General features: G+C 43.8%; 1 protein-coding gene across 15 annotated transcripts in view; it reads right to left on the bottom strand.

The window, feature by feature from the left end:
* AAK1 (AP2 associated kinase 1) overlaps positions 1-21,415 on the bottom strand; it is a 53,091-nt gene that overhangs the window by 13,513 nt on the left and 18,163 nt on the right. For 5 of the 15 annotated variants that reach the window (XM_085510056.1, XM_085510062.1, XM_085510063.1 and 2 more), the window contains 12 exons: positions 20,249-20,370; positions 19,122-19,203; positions 17,476-17,608; positions 16,646-16,749; positions 16,178-16,257; positions 14,871-15,025; positions 14,538-14,788; positions 13,541-13,762; positions 11,648-11,877; positions 11,063-11,220; positions 10,562-10,681; positions 9,517-9,612 (listed from right to left, as the gene is read on the bottom strand). In XM_085510056.1, coding sequence (XP_085366182.1) covers positions 9,517-9,612; positions 10,562-10,681; positions 11,063-11,220; positions 11,648-11,877; positions 13,541-13,762; positions 14,538-14,788; positions 14,871-15,025; positions 16,178-16,257; positions 16,646-16,749; positions 17,476-17,608; positions 19,122-19,203; positions 20,249-20,370 — 1,753 coding nt within the window. Of the gene's footprint in view, positions 1-957; positions 1,069-1,464; positions 1,567-2,450; positions 2,553-5,998; positions 6,077-9,516; positions 9,613-10,561; positions 10,682-11,062; positions 11,221-11,647; positions 11,878-13,540; positions 13,763-14,537; positions 14,789-14,870; positions 15,026-16,177; positions 16,258-16,645; positions 16,750-17,475; positions 17,609-19,121; positions 19,204-20,248; positions 20,371-21,415 lie in introns of all 15 variants that reach the window. The other 10 variants (XM_015882868.2, XM_085510064.1, XM_085510067.1 and 7 more) reach the window with 5 other exon arrangements.

Genomic DNA, 21,415 nt, shown 5'->3' with positions numbered 1-21,415 from the left:
CATTTGCCATTGCCCTCAAGGGACACACACACTGTTCACAACTGCTTTAACCCATGAGTGTGCCAGAACAGAGCAGGAAGAACTGACCATGCATGTCACACCAGCTGAGAACTCTTCAAACTATTCCAATACCACTGCTGCAGCTACACCACAGAGAGGGCCCAAATTTCAGCTGGATGCTCTGCAGCCTGGAAGAAAAGCCACCTGAATGAAGATGACTTCCTAGGGCTGGGACAGGGAACAGAACTCAGACCACAGCACAACACCTCAATAACGCCCCTCTGAGACCAAATAATCAGCCCTGTAAAGGCTGAGCTGCAACTCTTAGGAATCATCACACACCACCTCCTCCTCCTCCACACTCTGCTATTTTGTGTTAGCGTACAACATTTTTCAGCTGGATATTGTATTAAGACTCTCACTCATGTTCTCTGTGACACTGCAGACTGGAGAGCCTCCTCCTGATAACCTCTGAGAAAGCAACCAGCCTCCAGATCTGAAGGAGCTCAGTCACATGCTACAGACATAAGCAATAACAAGACATATTCAGTTGGTTTCAGAAACATCTGACATCAAAATAGATCCTTATCAGGCTCTCTTGCAGCATCGAGGCATTAGATCATACGTGCAACTGGCAAAATGAGAGTGTACTCACTCACAAACCTGAGGAAGGGTTGCACACAAAAGCCTACCTGCCCTATAAACTCAGTGTTACTTTGTCTTTGTCATGCTCAGGCTGAACACTTCAATCTCTTCTATCCCCTTAGTACTTCCATGAGCATTACAAGTTTCACTGGCTTGGGAAGAAAACAAAACAATGGCATAGGAAAAAAAACCACCACCAAAACAGGGGTCATAGCATCTGCTTGCACAAACTGCTATCAGCTTCTCACTTCACATCAGGTAAAGACTCAGTCCCAGGGCTGAAGAGGATTAGAGGCAAAAGGAACAGTTTACCTTTGTGAGGTTGAGCCGTGAAAGCCACAGGAGCAAACTCATCCAAGAGGTCAGCAGCAGGGTTAGAAAGCAGAGAACAGTCAAGCAGAGAGTCTTCCCCAGTGAGAGAGTCTGAATCCAGGTTAGCATCCCAAAGCAGCCAGGTAGAACAAGACACAGACAGTGTTAAGTTCATGTTGCCACATTCCTATCCCCATCTGTTTAATGTACAACGCACTGAATCAAAGCCAGCACAGACCATGTTTTGTAATGGAAAACATTTCTTATGGCTCTGTGCTCAGGGCAGAGGGATTCCCCACACCTTTAGCAACACACAGCAGATTCTCTGGTGCTACCTGTTCTCTGAAGCAGAGTATTTGACAATAAAATCCCATACAAGTGATGCTCCGGGTTTTAAAGCACATCATCAGAACAATGCTTCAAGATGGTGGGCTGAAGTAATACTGTACCATTCAAACCAGCCCACCCCCAGTGCAGTGCACCCACAGCCCCTCCTGCCTCACCCACCTGTCCTGTTGGAAGCAACCGACTCAGTCTGGGACATGAGGCATTGGGGCAGTGGAGCCTCAAGGCCGGGTATGAGGCTTTCAACAGCTACATCAGGTTTTCCTTTCCAAACGTGTGAAATACCAGAGCAGAGAAGAAGCCAGAGGTTAGTTTGCAAGGCACCACATCAGTAAGAACCAAGAAGACAGATGTCTGAATCCTTTAGTGATCCTTTAATACAAGCTTTTGCAAGGATCTTTTCCAGGAACAGAAAACACTGACCTGTATGGAGTCTCCTTGCAACATTAAAAAACAACTGGGAGCACCCAGCACATTCACAGGTAAGCTTGTACACAGCCACAATGTGGGATCTTTTTTCATATTGTGTTCAGTGAAACTAAGTTTGCTGTCCATAGTGCAGGATCATGCTCTAAGAGCATTCAGACAACTGTCAGAAATCGCTGAAGGAAGAAGTCTTACATTTAGGCAGCTTGTTTCCTACCTTTCCATTCAATGCAACCAGAGCCAAGGAACCCTGGCTTGGACCCAAAGCCACGAGCAGCTGACTGCAAGCAACTGCAGCCTGCAATTATTCCTCTGTAATGCATTTGGCAAGTTGGTCACTCTGCAACACTCAGACCTTCAAGCTGCTTTGCAATCTGCCACATCCAGGCTTGTGGCAGCCCAGGACATTCACAATATACCCCAAAATAAAAGCAACACAGGCCTTGCCAAGGGCTGATGCAGGGCAATTTGGGTGCCCAAGAACAGCCACACACACACACAAAGAGCCCTTAACAGAAACTGAAGGGTTTCTGCTGCTTCTTCACCCACTGATGACCACTCCTCTACCCAAGCTCTATAACTTCCTACCATTGCATTTCACCAACATCAGCGTCTGTTTTCAGAGCCCAGGAGGGTAAACACATTACCATGCAGGACAAGGCATGCTATGGCAGATAGAGGGGAGGATGGGGTACCCTGCATTGGTTTCGTTTATTTTTTACCATTCACAGCATCTGATGTGCTACCAAAAGGGTCAGCGAGAGGCAGGATATCAGGGAGCAGAAGCGCAGTCTCAGGAGATTTGAGTCCCTCAATCAGTTTTTCTGGGTTAAGCAGGAAAAGGAAGAAGGAAGGCAGGAAAAAAAAAGCAAAAGAAAAGAAAATACAACATTAATCAAGTGCTCAATTCAGTGGCTCATCACATCAGCCTCAGAAAAGCAACTGGATGATTTTGTGTGTAAGAAACACAAAATCTGCACAGAGAACGTTTCCATTAAGGACAGAGAAACCTGGAAAGCAGAGGACATCCTTACCCATGTAATATGTAATATATCCTCACCACTGTATTATGGCTTGTATGACCCACTGAAAACACAAAACCTACTCTCACCCTCGTATACTAAGGAGCTCTGTTTTGTTATAATGGGAAGAAACAGAAGGGGTGATCAGAAGTCAGAGCAAGGTCTATAGCTTTTATTAATTTAGTAAAGAATGGAATACTTGAAGTCCTCCAGGGCTCATGGGAAACTAGAAAACATACAATACAGAGCCAGGCATCAGAACCTGCCCCTGGGGTACACAGCTCTTTAGCTGCCAATTATTTGAGCTATCAGGCTTCAAACCAGGTGTGTCTCAGCTGAATGACTCCTGTGGTTTCCATTATCCTTTGCACTGGGAAATTGAGACTGCATGTATAAAAAGTTAACCTGAATCATTTATCTGGGGGTCAATTGGTTTTTCCAAGCAAACCAAGTAGGTTTTCAATATTGAGCTTCATTATTTCACTTTTTTTCTTTTAAACAGACTAAGATGAAGATCAAATTTCTACCATTCATTAGAAGTCATCACCTTCAGTAGAACAGCACTGATAAAACTTGCTGCACATGGACAAATCTAGTGATTCCAATGCATTTAACACAACATCAGAACAAGCAATGGCATATCACAGCCACAGCCTTTACAACATTTTTACACCTGCAGTTTATGTTCTGAGTTCAGAGGCTAGCTCCATTTATTACCCAAAGAAAACGTGCTTATAACTGCACAAAAGAATAGGCTCTGGAATACTGCTATATAAAAGACATCACACTTAGAAAGCCAAAGAAAAGCTTAAGTTGCACTGTAATGTACATAGTAATGGTATCAATCTTTTTTACTGCCCCATATAAATAATAAAATAGCCTCCTGGCTTGAGAACTACTTATTCAAAGCAGGATAAATTCTGCTCCCTGTAAAAAACTTGACAAGTCAATGCATGAAAGCAACTGGAGGAGGAGGAAGAAACTCCAAAAAGGGACCCAAGAGGCAGCTGTTGTATCAGCAAAGGCTTGAAGGTCAATGAAAGGCAAACCCCAGTGGGAGCAGCAGCCTTGAATGTACTTGAAACCTCCCATCTCTGGGAGGAATACTTTCATTTTCCTTTAAAGGGTGGCTTTGCAGAAGGAACAGCCACAGAGGCATCACTGATGGCTTCTCACCTCCACACTAAGGGACTTCCCATGGATCAGCACAGAGGCTGGAGCAGGGGTTTGGCAACAAAAAGAGGTGGGGTAAGAGGGATGGCTCTCAGGAACTGACTGCAGCACAATGGGAAAAGACAGCACAGGAGAGAAACACAGGGACAAGAGGACAGGAAACATGCTCAGCTCCTTTATCCAAAAGGGAAGTTTTGGACAAACAAGGCCTGTCTGCAAATGCTCAGCTCTTCAAGGACTGGCATCAACACACATCTTCCAAACCACACACACAGTACCTGGAATTGCTCCTTTCCATGATTCCGTTTCCAAATGTTTTTGCTCCTTCAAGTCTCCCCCTTACCTTTCCAAACATCTTTCTCCTTTCCCAATACTGCATACTTTCCACTTAACACATTGATACTCTCTCTTGGGCAGGTACTAGGAAGCTTTACCTTTTAAATACATAGAACTTACAAGAATAAACCTTTTATTCTACTCCCACCCATCCCCTGGGTTCAGCTGACCTTAAGTAAAGCTTTAGGATGACAACAGCTCTTTATCTTACTTTGTTGCTTGTTTCCTCTGCTGTTGGTTCTAATCTGTCAGTGATGATACAGACATTCACCACAGCTCTTAGTGTGTGATTAAAAGGAATTTTATCCCTCGAGTGGGGCTGAGAAGCTCACAAAAACAAAAAGGCATCAGGAAAGTGGGAAGGGAGATACCAAAAGTAACAATAAAAATCAGGTTCTCTCTCTATGTGAAGGTTTAGCAGTTCATTTCCCCCGTTTCATACTATCTAGCAACTTGTACCAAAGCCAAAGAATAGAAAAGTCACTAAGTGGTGGGAAAATGATGTTTAACAAGAACAAATAGGGACGGCCCAGTAAAATCTACAGCTCCACATTAACTAGCAGGAATACCTCCTGTCTATTAAAGTCTGGTTTGTTCAGCACAACATGCTTCTTTCAAAGCACAAACGTACTAACAGTTCTCAGAATGCACAGCAGACATCCCCAAGCCCAAGAACACTACGTGCATTTGCAGTGACAAACAAATGCATTTCTTAAACCCCTGTTCCACTACAGCCCCAATGATGACAGCAAGAACTCGAGGAGGGTGTGCTCTGCATAACAGGCTGCTTCCCTCTGCATGAATGTTAGACAGATGCTGTTTAACTACATGAAGCTCTCAAGAGTAGAACTAGGCTCTTGCGTGACATGGAACAGCATTTAGTTTCCTGCAACCAAAGGAATTATCCAGCACAGGTTTAATTTTTCATTTCAAAGAGAAAAGCTGCTTCACCTCCAAGTGAAGTCATGGTTGAGAAGGAGAAAAGCCAGAACTAATATGGATGTGTATGAAATACAGCTGTGCAAGAAGGAAAAAAATGGGGATTAGCCATCTCCCATACAAGCACATCAGCTCCAAGTCATGCAAACCCAAACCTACTATCAAAAGCAGAACAGATTCCACCAGTAAAACTGCACATGTTTCATAGGAAGGATGAACGCTACAGACTTGGGTGCAGGCTTCTTTAGATCTTCTCCTAACTGACATCCCCTTAACAAAGATCTTCCATTAGAGTAAGAACAAGAGGCGCCAGTTTCTCGTGACTCTCAGGATGAATCTCTTCCATGCTGCAGTTTCAGGATCCATTGCAATTAATTTTATGTGTAACACGACAAAGCACATTGTGCACCAATCACCATGCTGTTAAACTTGGGGTTTTCTATTAGAGGGCCTCTTTTTTCCTATTATAGTCAAAATAAACAAAACACACTGCAGAAAAAGCAAAGCAAAAGTAGAGCCTACAACTGCAATACACCTGTTAGCAACAAAGTATACGCAGTGAGGACTTGTAGATTAAGAAGAGTGATGTAAAAGGTAATCAAAAGATAAGGGAGGGAAATGAGGTTTCAGTTAGAGCAGGCTATTAAAGACAAAGCCTCCTGAGAGGGTTGCAAGTTAAAATGGCAACAGAGGGCCAAAGCCTGCCACGCATTGGTAAAGCACCAAGCAATCAAGATGCAACATCTCAAAGCCAAGGTGCCCCCCAGCCAGGCATCGCACACAGGACGGGCTTTACTCACTCTTGTACTGCAGAGGAATAGCAAAAAGAAAGATAATTCAATAGAGCACACAGCAGAGTTCTTTTCTTCGGACGTCAACTGAGAAAGAAAAGACAAGGGTGTAAAAACCCCACCAAGTCAATGTGCTGTGAGTGGGAGGACAAACTGCTAAGGAAAGTATGGATTAGTTGCTCAGGAAGATTTGTGCCCAGTGATTAATCAAGTGATAAGGGAAGCCTTGCACACCATACAGCCAGACAGGACTCTGGCTAATCAAGAGAAGACACTGGGATAGTTTTCCTAATAGAGTTCCTGCCACATTGAATTGTTTAATGTATAGTACAAACAGAAAGAGAAGAGATAAATATATGTGTATTTCAAGCAGATCACTTGCTATTATGTATATGTAAATGGTTGTGTAAATATGCAAAGAACGACCTGTTTGAAAAAGAAAGGGGTGGGATAGAAAAAAAAAAGCTTCTTATGCAAAGACAGTGTTTTTGGTAGATGAGGCCTCAGAAACCCCACTGCCTTGTAATGCATGAAGCAGCGTGGTGCAGCCAGCAGCGTGGGTGGGTTTGTGCTCCATCCAGGGCTCTTTCTTAGCTCTCACCCTCAGTGCTGCTGCTCAGCAGCTGCTCCTTGCTCACCCTGCCAAGGACCCACACCCACCTCCCCAGCTCTGCTTCTGCAAAGAGAATCAGCCGGGGCTGCAGCACAGGGTACCAGGGAACCCTCAGCTGGGACCACAGAGGAACACACACACCCCAAAAATCCTTCCCAAAACCCTCAAGTCATTGGAAGGGGATATTTCTGACAACACATCCAAGGGCATTTCACTGGATATATTAGCATATTAAAGGTATGAAAATCTGGACTTGGGACTATCCACTTCTAGAACAATCTAGAAGCTTCCCAACTCTTCAATTTCAGGCTTCCAGAATACCTGGCACAAGACTCTGCCTTTCGTGCTCCTTTAGCTAAACACACACTGATGGACGTTAAGTAGACACATGTAGCAGAAAAATTACCCTTCCAATCAAATACTCCTTAGTGACTGATCACCAAGTGAAGCCTGCAATAAGCTTGTTAACAACTTGGCTCACTTCCCTATACATGCACACAGGAAAGTGTTTTCAGCGTGAATATTTCATTTTTCCCCTCGCTTTAACAGATGTTTTTCCATTTTCTTACAACCCTCTTGCCAGCTCCTCCTACTGGTCACAGTTCCATTAGGAACTGCAGCCATTACACAATGGAGAAGGAGGAATATACTGATGACCCTTCTAGTTTCATCTGATTACTGCCCAGTGCTCCTACTACTGGGATTTAAATGAATTTAGGCTGCCTGGGGATGGATCCTATGGCTATTTAAGCACCACTGCTTCAGGACTCTGTTATACAGAGGCTTAGCTTTCCCTCTGAGCATGCTGATGAAAGGTGAGGAAGCACCAGCCTACATCCAAGCAATGCCACCTGCACACTCAAATGCAAAAGGACCGTGCTTGTGGCTACAGCAGCAAAGAGGAGCTGAGCTCTCAGCCAGACCTCAGCTGGTGTGGGCTAAGAGCACAGAGCTGACCTAAGAGGCTCTGTAAGGCAAACAGAGGAAATAACAAATCAAAGCCTCACTTATGCTTGTGATGAAAGCCTTGCTGAATAACACTGCTCTGGTAACCAAGGGGGACAGGCTCACACTTTTACTGCCTGAAAGGCCATCCATGCTCAGCCTTAAAGAAATAAACAAACATGTAAAACGTCTTCAAAGCAATTTGTTTTCTCTCAAACAAATATTTAGCAAGCGTTTAAACGTAATTCAGCTGCTTCTCCACAAAATGAATGAAGGCAGCTTAGTAACCTGCAGTTGGAGATGCTGACATTACTCAGAGACACAGGTCAGCCCCAGCTCTGCAATCCAAAGGGCAAACCTAGAGGAAAGCTATTAAAGTGCACAACACACCTCCCTCACACCCCAGTTCCTCTCCCCTTGCTGTGGGACTAAACAGCACAAGGTAACGCAGGCACAGTACAATAAAGGTCACAGATTGAAAACTAGAGTCTAAAACCAGGACTTCTATTCATTTTTAATCCTTTCTGCTAAATCCACAAAGCACAGATAACACCTATCAGTTTTGAAAGGCTAAGGATAAATCCACAATTCTGGTTCTCGAGATCATTCAGGAGCTCACAGCCTCATCAAATCTTATGTTCAAAAACACGAGGACATCTGATTTTTACATATTCTTGCAGCAACGTGCAGGGAGCAACAAAACCAGACCCCTGCTCCATACTTTGCACCCTCGGAAGCAGAATGACAAAACACAGGCAAAGAAGGTTTAGCACCTGCCTGTAAAGATATGCAGCCAGTCTGGGGCAGATTTATGGGATGAACAACCTGGTACCACAAACTGCAGACAAAACTGCTCCCGTTATCTGCACCCAAGGGCAGGGGTGAAGGCAATTTTCTTTGCAGTGGTTTCTGCACACTACAAATAATTGCAGAGCTCTTGCAGATAAGGCTCTGCATGCTGCTTTGTACGGCTGTGCTCTATCAAGATGCAACTGGCAATAAAGGAAAGCAACCAGCTTGGTATGTAGCTGTTGAGCGTGCAGGCAGTGAAGCAAATAGCAGCCTAGGCTGATAGGCTCCACATTAGGAAAACCAGCATTTCCATCAGCTTTGGGGGGAAAAAATAAATATTTATTGAGCGTAGAATCTGCACAGAACCTTCTGTAGGCTCTATTCAAATTAATGCTAGGCAGGTCAGATCCTAATGAATGCTCATATAGGGGAAAAAGATATATTTACAAATACACTGGTTCTCGTCTGTCAAACTCCCTGTGGTGCTCAAGCTGAGGACAAGGGTGAGAGCTCATTCTCTGACATGAAGGACCTGTCACATACATTCACCAAAGGCTTAGAGAAACTCCATGATAAGAACAATGTCATATTCCAAGCCCCACTGATTTGCAATTAAGCTCTTACATAATTTTGTGCTAAAAAGTGTTGGCTGCTGCAGTCAGAAATATGCACACAGCAAAGACTTCCATGTAGTACTGCAAAGCAAATGGAAATAGCTACCAACTGTGCTAGAAAATTTTGCCAAATCTGAAAAGGTTACATGTTAACTTGTGCTTCACATGAAGCAAGCAACTGCAGTAAGGCTCTAGAAGGCAAAGAAACACCAATTCTTACATAAAATAATTATTAAGAATGATGAAAACTGAAATTTTCCATGTTAGAAGCCAATTTGAAAACACCTTCAGTAAGCAGAGGCAATTACCCGATGATTTCTTCATTTTTGGCTTTGAATACTGAACCTTTAAAAGACACCAATGTTACTGACATTAGAAACAGCCTGATAGCCCTGCCATGCATCACCACTACCACAGAGTTCAGCTGAACTTGTTGGTGCTCAGCACTACAGACAAAGGGCCAGGATTGCAGGTGTGCCTGGACATAGAGCTCTAAGGTTAAGGTTACAAAACTAATGACAGTACTCCCATCCCCCCCCCTTCATAAACCCAGTTCTGGTTACCTGGCGTGTCGGATAATGGGAGAGGAATGAAAGGATCAGGCACAGTCAGAAGAGGAGGGCTAGCATCCAGACTCAGAATGTCTTTCATTTTTTCAGCTGTTAGCCACGAACAGAAAAGGCAGAGTGAGACAGAGAGAAAAGTGGAAAACATCAAGCAATGTTCAGTCCTACGACGCAGCTCAACGTTACAGGGTCCAAGCAATGGCCTGGCAATACACACATGCACACTAAGAGCAAGTTTATGTTGCTAAAGTACAAAAAAGATATTACCACAGAGATTTCCAAACAGCTCAATCGAGAGGTCTCAAAATATTGCTGGAAAGGGAAGTACTGTTATCTCACTTTACAGCAGCAAAAAAGGAGAAATGCCTTGACAAAGGACACACAGCAGGACAGCCCTCATGGCAGGCCTCTCTGTCTGTGAGATTCTGCAGCAGGCTTATGTTTAAGAGGAAAAACAATGACAAAGGCTAGAAGCAGTGACCATGCTCAGAGAACTTCCAAACTTTAAAGACAACTACTTAAAGAAATGGATATGTTTCAGGGTCCAAAAAGCCCAGAACATGCAGATGCTTCTCAGGCTTTGCAGAAAACACTTCACAGTTGAATCCAGAGCTGCTGCTGCTCAAAGTCACACAACAAAGTCTAATGAAATCAATTGTTCACATAACACACAAACATGTAATGCACTCTTGTGTTGTGGATTTCAACTCCTTACCTAAGAGTCCACACTACCAAGCTGTAATAAGCTCTGCTAAACCTCTCATCATAAATCCATGTACTCTTATTTCCATTTGTCTGTTCCCTCCCCTTAAAGAATCCTTCAGGGATTCTTCAGTCTCTTCCCAGGTCAACAGCTGTGGAGTCTCAACATATAAGCAGCTTCCTTGTGAACTTCACAGGTTGTCTAAGTTTCTTACCTCATGAAAAGCTTCACCTCTGCCTACAGATGTTGTAATTGATATGTTTTACCTTCCTTTTAAAGAAGCTAGAACAAAGAGCTGCTGCTTTCTCACAGCACCGTGCAGGACGTATCTGGACTCACCCGATCCAGCAGTGAAGGAAGATGAGCCACCAAATGCATCAGCCTGGGCTGCAGATGAAGCTGGTTGGAAACCTGGAATCAAGTTCTCTGTGGAACTGCCCATCTTTTCTGGAGCTTTCCCTGAAATAGCAGACACAGATTTAGGGGAAAAACTTCCATTCTGAAGGTAGTTTACTCATCTATATTTCTAGGATACTACTTCAGTGAGCAACTTAAAGACTTTCCTGCAAACCACAACTTGCTGATGAAGTTGAGTTTATAGTGTAGCTTCTACAGTCAAATGACCAGGGCCATATTTAGAGCAGTTAGTACCTACCCCTGGGAGAACTGCGCTCAGCAAAAATAACCAGGACTAAGAAGGGAGACTGGAAGAATTAAGTTCTTAAAGCACATCAGGTCATGATTACATGGAAATACTCCAGTAGCATCTGACAAAGCATCACTCCATGCCACTTTTCATTTCAAGATCAGGCTGGTACTAAAGTACCTCCATGAACCTACCATCACCCAGCTTCGCAAAGTCCTTGTTCAGCAGCTCCTCAGCTGTGAGTTTGGAGAAGTTATCATCATCAAATGGATTCCACGTGGAGACATCGGGAGGATTGTAGACATTCTGCTGTGAGGTCCTTGGGGAACCCGAGGGTGTTGTGGAAGCTGATCTAAATATGATCATTCCAAGCAAACAACAGTCATTAACAATCCACCTGAAATTCTCTGGCCAGCACCATCAAGAGCTAAAACTATACAAGTCATTAGCAGCTGCTCCTGCAGAAGACATGCTGTTATTCAGCAAGCATGAAGCATACACCAGAGCTACTGGTGAGACAGCTGACTGGATTTAGTCATCTATTTGAAGGCCCAATTTGCTCAGCCTTTTGGGAGTGAGGATACAGTCAAAAGAACTTCTGCCCTTGGGAAGATTTTCAGTGACTTTCTGCCAAGCCCTACACTGTGGTGTTGGGGACGCAGTGATTACTTTATACCAGTCTATCTTCACCTCAAAGCTGAGCCCAGGAAGACCCTGAGGAGCCTCATCTACACTCCACCCCTTCCGCATCCTTTGATATCAAGCAAGCAGACACCTACTTGGACTTGTTGAGACTGGCTTCAGCAGCAGCTGCTTGCAGGAGCTGGGTAGATTTGCTGGCTGGAACCCCAAAAACAGCACTGTGGGTCACATCACTCAGAATCCTCCTGTGTCCTGCACGCTGTGTCTTGGGGGAGGACGGAGGGGTGAGAGAACCCAGCTTCTGCCCCTGAACCGCTGTAGGTGGTGTGGTTTGAGGTTTTTGCTGTTGCCTTATTTGTGCCTGCATCTAGGAGAGATAGTAAAATGATTATGTTCCCATTTCTGATCTGATCTCCTAGTCATGGATGAGAGACAGGTGAAGAACAGATCATGTGTGGTTAAGTTCAAATTTCTAAAGGAGCAGAGGACTTCTGCAGAAACCTCGCGCAAGCTTCCTTAGCTTTAGTTTCAGTAACAGCACGGCACAGCTGCTGGCTGGTTTTAAAGAGGAGAAGCCAGGATGCAAAGAGCAAAAAGCTGTGCATGTCATCTCTGCCACCTGGGCACTAGAGCTCTCTGTTCCCCAGTCAGCATCAGGACATTTACAATCACGCAAAACAGATGAAAGACATGGAAAGACCTAAGAGGGCAATGAGGGAAGAGTTACATTCCCAGCGTTGTGCTTAACTACAGTGGTGCAAAGAAAACAAGTGGTTAGCTGCCTTCCTTTTCATCTGGCAATTTCAGGCAGATTAAGTCAGCATGGCTGAGAAGCAAGCTGACCTGAATGCTGCTGATGCACCCACCTTAAGTCTTGCTATATAGGTCACTGCAGAGTGGTACATTTGGTGCTAAGAAATAAACAGGCAGTGCCAAAATCTCCACAGAAATGAACGCTAAGTTTAATAAGCTGAAGTTCTGCAAATTGAAAAGGTTTTTGACAGGTCCTGGCTCAGTATCTTCTGCTCAGAGAACCTGCTCTTCAGAGAAGATGTCTTAGTATTCATTTTTAAAGTGAGCCAATCACTGTCTTTCTTCTCCTTACTGCTACAGGAGCTGAAAAGACTCCAGATGCATCCATTCTGATGAGTCTTGTATGGGCAGGGGGATGATGCTAATTTTCAGTCCAGCTGATTCAATAGTATTAAGAATATTTTTGTGCTAGTGAATCACAGCAAAGCTCTTCAGGGATGCACTTCAGTACTATGTGTTTTGTTAGTCAAATTAACTCTTGATGTTACTTTAAAAGAACCGTGCCTAAGAGATTACTTAGGCCCCACCAGAAAGCAAAAATTGACCCTTAATTTGGGCTAAGACATTGCATAGCTGAAGAGGTTTATTATCAAATACTGTTTGCTGTGCACATGTGCAACCAAGTATAGCAAATTAACAGATGGTTTCCTTTAGCCTGGTGCCTGCACTTGCTTTTGCTCCAACATACAGAGTCTGGGGGCATCCCTTTTCACTTCCCAAAACAAATAGTGGATGTGACCGTGCAGGAATGAGAGCAAAAGGCACAGCTTCTTGCCATATGCACTGCAGAGATACTCCGGCAGCACAGCACCTGCCCTCTGGCACAGCTCCCCTGCCTTCAACACTGCGGACTGCAGCAGGAAAGTAGCCAGCTAACAGCCACATTTTCCATTAAGTAAAGAGCATTTATTTTGGATGCAGTCAGATGATGAGAAAAGTGGATGAGGTATTTATTTTTAAAAACACGATGCCTTAAAAAGTTTCCTTTCCAAAGCATTCAGTATCCCAAGTTACCCAACTCCAGAAACAACCAGAAAGGCTACTCGCACATTCCTCTGCATCAGCCCTCAATATTGAAGCAGTTACAAATCAGCAGCACTATAGTTTAGTTCCAAGTGCTCATTCTGATGAAGTATAAATATTTCAGACAGTTTATCACATGACAGAGGAGAGACAGAGAGAAACAGCTACTTACATCCACTCTGCCAGGCTCTTACCGCTTGTTCCTGCTGTGGTGTTGGCTGGGCTGCACTTTGCTGGGCTTGGGGCTGTGGTGCTGCTGGAGCCTGTTGCTTTTGCTGAACTGCTGCTGCTGTCTTCTGCTGCATTGCTGCCTGCTGGGCCATCATCTGCTGCTGCTGCTGCTGTTGCTGCTGCTGCTGGTAATAGTTTTGCATGAGCTGCTGCTGCGCTGGTGCTCCCTGCTGCATCACTGGGAACTGGGAAACAAGCAGTAGTTGAGACACCTGCTGCAAAACTCAGGGACCAGATATAAGACTGGTCACAGCCACTGCAAGGGGCAAAGCAGCAACAGGCTGGGATGGCTTGGACACCACCTGCATGAAGTGGCATTCTGGTCCAATGTTAGATCCTTTCTGGGTTACACCTGCTTGTAGCAGACTCTCTGCAGCCCCAAACTTATTTTCCCATCTTTATTTATTCTAAACCTTCCCCCAGGACAGGAAGCTTCATAATCCTTCTGCTTCTTCCACTGTTAAACATGCTTCTGCAGTTATCTGTGCTGCTATCAACACTTCAGTTAAGCACGTCTTATCTAGACAAATCCTATCTAACACACAAGCTTTTCACAGGGCTCTCTATTGTGACAGTCTACAACACAAACAGATCTGACTGCTAAAAAAGGCATGCCAGCTTTCTTGCATCACAAAGAGCAGAAGAGAAATTGTATCCCCCTGCTTATCAGTTAAGCACTGACCTCAAGTCTTTGAAACACTTCGAGCTATAAAACTTTAACCAACACCATTTCTTTTATGTTTATTCATGACAAAAATGTCTCAAGGCCTTCCATTCTGACAGTTAAAAATGAAAGTCTCGTGTTACTAAATAGTATTGGTAGACAAGTGGAAACACATTGGAAAATGCCTAAAAACTGTACCTATCCTTTAGAAAAGGAAAACGGAGAGCTTTCTCTAAATGACATGCATTTCTATCTGGCACAGGAGGTAAACAGCAAATGCTGCCACATTTGCTCACCTGCTGAGCTTGCATCACCTGCTGCTGCTGGTAATACGCAGCCTGCTGCTGCTGCTGTTGCAGTAGCTGCTGCTTCAAGAAAAGCTGCTGTTGGTGCTGAGGTGTGGCTTGTGGCTGAGCAGAAGGGACCTGGGGCTGTGCCTGCGATGCCTGTTGGGGTGCTGGCGCCTGCTTGGCTTGTGGCTGCGCTGAAGTTGGTTGCGGTGCTGCTTTTTGCTGGGGGACACTTGCAGGGGCAGCAGGCCCTGCAACTGGTAGAAGAAAATGGATCTGTTAAGTGATGAGCATGCACCAAAGCCCAGCAACAGAGCATAGCACAGCCAAAAGTCTCACCTTGAGGCTGAATTGCTGCTTGGGCTGTGGGTCTCTTTCTAGGCGTCAGGGCTGGCTGAATTGGTAAAATCCCAGGGTTGGGTTGTGTCTGTCCTGCTTTAGGTCTCTGGCGGGGTGCTATGGAAGTTTCTGTTGTAGGAATGGGATCTGTCAACCTACAAAATAAGGTAACAATTAAAAACAAGAATCAACAGCAGAAGCAGTGAGTAGTTTGTGTTAGCCTGAATGCTGCTACAAGCAGCACACAGCGTAGGCTTGAAGACTCTTTCATCATTAATTAGCTTTAAAGGTGATAAGCAGGTAGAGGTGAAACTTTTACATGCTTCCAGACACAGGAATTGGTGTCTTTACCTTAACTTTAGTATATCTACCCCAGAATAAGGTCACTGGACATCCCCTGATCCTTGTTTAGTATCACTCATCCTCCATAGAGGCACAGCAACAGAGCCAAGCAGACAGATATCATCCTGTCCTACAGAGACATCTCCTAAAGCGAGAGTAGCTGTGCTCCATTATAAAAACAAACAAAGCAGACTCCTGGGACTGAGGCAGGAATAGAGATGCCCTATTTCAGAACAGGAAGAAAACTGTTGTTTCTGGAGTGCCCACTGCTATAATGCTCACATTGCAGTAAAATAAGGCAGAAGTTTTGTCCGTGAAAATATATATACTTCATTACAGTAATATAAACAGGAGCAAGCAGTGGCAGGAGAACCACCACAACAATACAGCAGTTCCCCCACACATCAGGCTATTCAGATGGAGATTGCGCTGGCCAAAGAAATTACACAGCTCTTGCAGAAACTGCAGCAATTGCACACAGTAATTACTGGGTAAGGTTACCATCTGCTGAGGACCAAATTCAAACAGCAATTGTTCCTAATGCAATTTTTCAGCCGCCTTGTACTCTGGGCCAATTCCAGGCCCACTGCAGTCTCCCTGCTATCTCAAGTACTCTGGGTACTGCCTTAGAATAGATGACGCAGTAGATTCATTTAAGTGCATGAACCTCAACTGCTGCTGTCAAGCAATGTCTTCAGGACAAAGCCTAGCTGTTGAGTCATGCTGAGTATTGCCCAAATCCCTCCCTCCTCTCACACAAAAATTTCCAGCATCTGCATCTTCTGTCTTTCAGATCAATGGATATTTATGTCATTGAAGCAAAGCCTCAGGACTGCAGTGTTTGTCTCAATATATAAATGTAAGCCCAAGAAGAAGCAGCTAAATATGCCAAGCATCTTTTCTAACAGAAAGCAGAGAGATAACACACAGTCAAAGAGAGCTAACTGTAATGAAGGTGTGGTTACCTGGCCTTTGGTTGACTCTTCTTTGCTGCAGCTTCACTTGCTTTGACTGGGTCTGGGAGTTTAGCAGGGATAGGAGAGTTCTGCAGATCCCAAAAACACTGAGTTTAGTACTTTGTGGGCAGAAAACAGTCAGAAATCATTTGCAAAAGCACAGCGATGAAATTTGGAGGTTGAAGAATCCCCAAAGCAATTATTCCTCATGATGGGCAAAGGAAAAACCCCTCCTCGTTAATGGCATGAGAGGAGCTTGGGTGAGCATTTCATGAGGAAAAAGATATGGTTCAGCTTTCTAAGCATATTCTACATGTGCTATGAAGCTTTGTGTTCAGATTGGAAATGTTGGGTATTCGAAAAGAATCTGGGAAGGACAGTACCAAGCAATCAATATAACACAGCAGCATCCTCAATATTTAGCAGCTGCCACCCCCAACTCCTCACATAACGTCAGTCCACTCCTTCACTACTCACCTGGACGTTCTGGACTGGACATTCCTTCTTTGCCAGTTTGAATGCAAAGTAGGAGACTTGATAAATATCAGGTCTCTTATCAGGGTCTGGCTCAAGCATATACCCTTTAAAAGATACATCAGAAAAATGGAACAAATTCATACAAGGATGGTCTAGGAAATACATATTTTTTTTTAAACACTCCTATGAGTAACTCCTGGCTGCTATTGCAGGCTCTAAAGCAAGAAGGGGAAATACAAACTGCTTAGGGAATGGTGTAGGGTTTGACTTCTGCATTTCCAAGTGAGCCCACAGGAAAAGAGGTTGACACAGCCCTAGTGAGTGTGTGGGGCAGGAAGACACACAGACCACTGCCTTTGCATGAGCAAAGAACATACCAGGGTGCTTAGAAAATAACTGTCACTCAGGGTCATGGCTAGAAAAAGTGTTTAAAAAAATATGCTGTATTCATGAGAGAGCTTCCCCAGCTCCGCCAAGAGTAACACGTTGTACCCTTAATTACACATTCACTCTAGGCAGTAAGTTATTTATAAATCAGTTCAGTTCTGTTTCCCAATTCACATAAGACAAATTCTTATCACTGGTTTAAGTCACCGTGGTTCTTCTCAGTTCATTATCCAAACAGATTTGGTACTGGAGAAACACATTTTTGTATAAATAGGCTTATTTCTAAGTTAACATAGGACTCTTAAACCAAGGTTTTCTCTTTTCCTGCCTTTCAACAAATCCCTGCTGGTCCCAAGCTATGAGGAAATCATTACATCCATTCCTGTGTGCAAAGCAAGCCTATTATAGCAAGAAACACCAACTGTTCTGCTGCAGGAACTCACGGATGAGGCAGTGCATGTCCTGTGAATGCCGAGAGTTATCTGGAATGGTGAAGTTGCCATCACAGATTGCCACCTGACTCTCCCCAAATGGCAAAGTGAAATAACACAGCTTGTACAGCAAACAGCCGAGGGCCTGAAGACAAAAAGCAGAACACGTGAGTTAATTAACTGAAAGATGCAACAAGATCCCCAAATCTACACAGACCTTACATTGGTGTATGCTACTGCATGTAGATGCACAAAAACTTTTCCTGCTCCCCACATACAAAGCAAAATTAATAGGGAAACCAAATGGCATCCATCATCCTTAATTATGAAACACTGCTGCCATCCCAGAGGGAGCAGGGGAACACATTTCCTAATGCAGAACAACTCACCATCAGCTTGTGGCTTTTGTTATAGGATTTGATAATTAAATTGTACTCCAGTTGTAAAAAACCTCATGAGTTTTGGGGAAAGGAAGGTGCCAAGCAGGGCAAACCACTGCAAGAGGCCTTAAGCTAAGGCTGCACTCTGCACATCACTGTATTCTTGTATGGGAACACAGCAAATGAACAGAACAAAACTCCTTCAAGGCCAAGAAGAAGACAGTAGCTTGAGCCTCTGTCTCTACCTCTCTACATGATCACAAAGGGTACAAACCCAGGGTTCTCCTCTAGCTGCCTCTGAGGCCCTGACAGTCTTTTCATGCTGTTACAGCTGTGCCCTCCCCTCTCTGGGGCTCAGTAAGGCAAGAGACCCAACGCTGGTCTGGGGCCTAGGACTACAAACCTCCCGCTGAACTCAGCGCTGCAAAAGCCCCCATAGGAGCTGCTGTGTTCCTGACCCTTGGCTGAGCTCACAGATAAGACAGAGGACTCTTTCCAGCTGATGCCACGCCAGCAATTTTCCCTCTTGTATATGCAAACATAACTATCCAGGATCCATAAACACCCTTCTTACACTGCTGCTTCCTAGCTCAGGGCTTCAAAAACCATACAAACACACCCCAAATTAGCATTTTTAACACATCCTATTTGCTGAATTGCCACTTCACCACAATCAACAAAGGCTCTTCGTCCCAATTAAGAGGAAGCCTACCATCCTTTCATTGTTAGGTTATCTAGTAAGGGATTACACCACAGCTGCATTTTTCTCTCAATATAGAAAACATAGCAAGATTCACTCCTCATTAGAAACAGCAGTACAAAAGCCTGGTCCTTGGCCAGGTTTCATGACTCTGGGCTGCATTACACTGCCCAGAAACATACTATTATTCCTGAGGGGAGGCCTTTTTTTCCTCCATTTCCCATCTTCTGCCTAGTAACATCGGTTTCATACCCTTCCTCAATAGAAGCACAAGTTACAACACCATGAATCTTCTGTTTTATGATACAAAAATCATGTTTGCACTGATCAATTCTGAAATTTCACACATCTCTATATTAAAACCACATGAAAAGCAGCATGCAAAGCACCAATCGTGTCTTACCTAGAAGCCAGCCTGTTAGCAGTAACTCAGAAACATCAAGCAGAGGAACTCTACTCAGAAACTATCCAACCCTATGGAAATCAGGCTATCCCCAGCCAGAAAGTTATCCTGTTGTTAGGACAACAAAAGCAAACTGCAGTCTGGTTGTGTGATGTTAAGTGGGCTTTATACATACCCATATGTCTGCTTTTGTAGTGATAAGTTTGCCACTATACAGGTTGACCATTTCTGGTGCTCTGTAAGATAACGTAGTGTACCTGCAGCAAAAAGATCTATTGGTGAGTTTAATGTGGATATCAGATGAGTTTTCAGTATGCCACATTTAAAATAGTTCAAAAATTCATACTTTTCCTATTTGTTTTGGGGCAAACACTGAAGAAAAACTAGATATTTCTCAACAGATCATCAACAACAGTGTGTGCTGCATGATTCTAACATGACAATACTGACACTGCAAACCATCCTGGGAAACCAAAGCAAAAACAAAGATTCTTTCTACAACAAAAAGTTTACTCACAAAACAGGACAGTGTTTTTTAAGAGCTAGAACACAAATATTCAAGAATTCAGAATATTAATAAGGTCAGAAGTCAAGTGTCCTCTGCAATGTCCTTACCGCCGGGCCTTTGGCCAACCTACAAAGATTGTAACTGGATACATGGCTCCTAATAAACAGCCTTCCATTCCATGCTGGGATTCCTGCTCAGAGCCATTGTAGACAAAGGAAAGATTATTTTGCAGCTCCAACTCAAACTAGAATTGGCCTCATTTTATTATGTAAATGAAATAGGTGGAAATTGAGCCACAGTTTGAGATTCTTAAGGTTTTCTATCAGTGCATTTATAATTTTTGCTGTATCACCTTCCACGCTATTTGGCTCGATCACAAGAAAAGGTTGCTAAGGGCAAGGTTTTTGTAGGCTCATTAATAAGTGTACAAATAAAGCATTGCAAAGGGATTGCAAAGAAAGACTGAGTGAGCTCAGAGAACTTCAGTGAAGCAAGTCTGGGAAGTCCATGCAGGTATAACAGGGTGATTCCATAACAAAGCATGCCACAGCCTCGTCAAGGCAGGCAGCCTCTCTGCATTAGCACACTCAGTCCTTCAGGTCCAAAGTAATTACATCAAGCTCTGTTTTTGATTGTTTCACCTTCCCCCAGGCCCTTATCTACCTCTAGCAGGTACTTCTATGTAGCAACATCAACCTGCTGCCGCAGGCATGAGTAAAATCCAGTCACAAACCAAGGAAAGTTACCCTTCAAATACAAACTGTGACTGAGGCAAGAGGAAAAAGCACACTTACTTCTTGATCTCCTCCTCCACTGCGTTGACCCCTTCTGTTTGAGGGTTCTGGAATTTGTTAGTAGCACTTCCAAAGTCACAGAGGACATAGTGGCCACGATCGTGTAGCAGGATATTTTCAACCTATGAATGTTGCAGCCAAAAAAAGGATTCATTCAATTAGAAGCGTTAAAAGATCTTGTTTTCTTTAGGTGACTTGAGGTTTTAATGCCTGAAGACGTACCAGACATCTCAAACAAGTGTGTAACGTGACAGCAAAAGAAAATATGCATCAAAACTGTCACACCTCCTAAAATGGAAGTCAGATCATAGGAACACAGCTGTAAAACTGCCTTGTTTGAACTGCCTGATGACCTTTCCCTTTCCTTCCTGCTTTGCAAGAACGTCACTCTGCCTCTATTAAGGCTGTGTACTTAAGAACAAAAACTCCACATTTCAGCATCTTCAGTGCTCAAGTTCCCTCAGACTTACTCTGTAATCTGAACTGGGGATGAGTCCCTGCTTTCAAGTACTTGTGAGTGTGAATCAGACAACTGTACACCAAAACAGGCACCTGTGGCAGCTAAAAAAAATAATCTCTCTTCAATATTCAAACTTAAAACATACATTAATAAAAATCTACCACATAGGAAAGCTGTCTAAATGGAATAATCAGACACAAGGCATAGAAAAACAGTGTTCAGTGCTTTGCCTTGGCAGAGGATCCATCCATGCATTCCAGTTCCTCATGTGAATGGTAGCACTAACAGCATGTTCTCTCAAGGGAATAGACGTTTCTCCATTTATTTACCTTCAAAGTGTTGAGATACAGCCCTGAGAAAACACACTGCTTGTAGATTTCAAAAACAAGCAAGCAAAAAAAAGACAAAACACAGCCCACAAGTAGTCAGAGACAAAAACATTTTGGAAATAGACCTCCCTATCAAGGATAATGTTTACAAAAAGCAAAGAAAGTGAAGGAGTCAGCATTTTAAGCACTGAAAAATCCCACCAAATTAAAGCAGCTGAGAGGGAAATGCTGGCATGAAACAAGGGGTGAAAACAACCCTTCTTCCTCGCCTCTGCCATTCATCTGCTTTGAATAAGCATCGCACACAGAGCTGCTCCCTAAGAGACCAGCACTGACAGCGTTATCCCTTGCCCCCTTCAAACACTGTCTAAATGTTTC

This window comes from Coturnix japonica, chromosome 10 (assembly GCF_054131305.1).
Source record: "Coturnix japonica strain WE chromosome 10, WE-NBRP24, whole genome shotgun sequence".
NCBI classification, from domain to species: Eukaryota; Metazoa; Chordata; class Aves; order Galliformes; family Phasianidae; genus Coturnix; species Coturnix japonica.
Note: the sequence above shows the minus strand (reverse complement) of the source record. Positions and strands in the feature narration are given on the sequence as shown.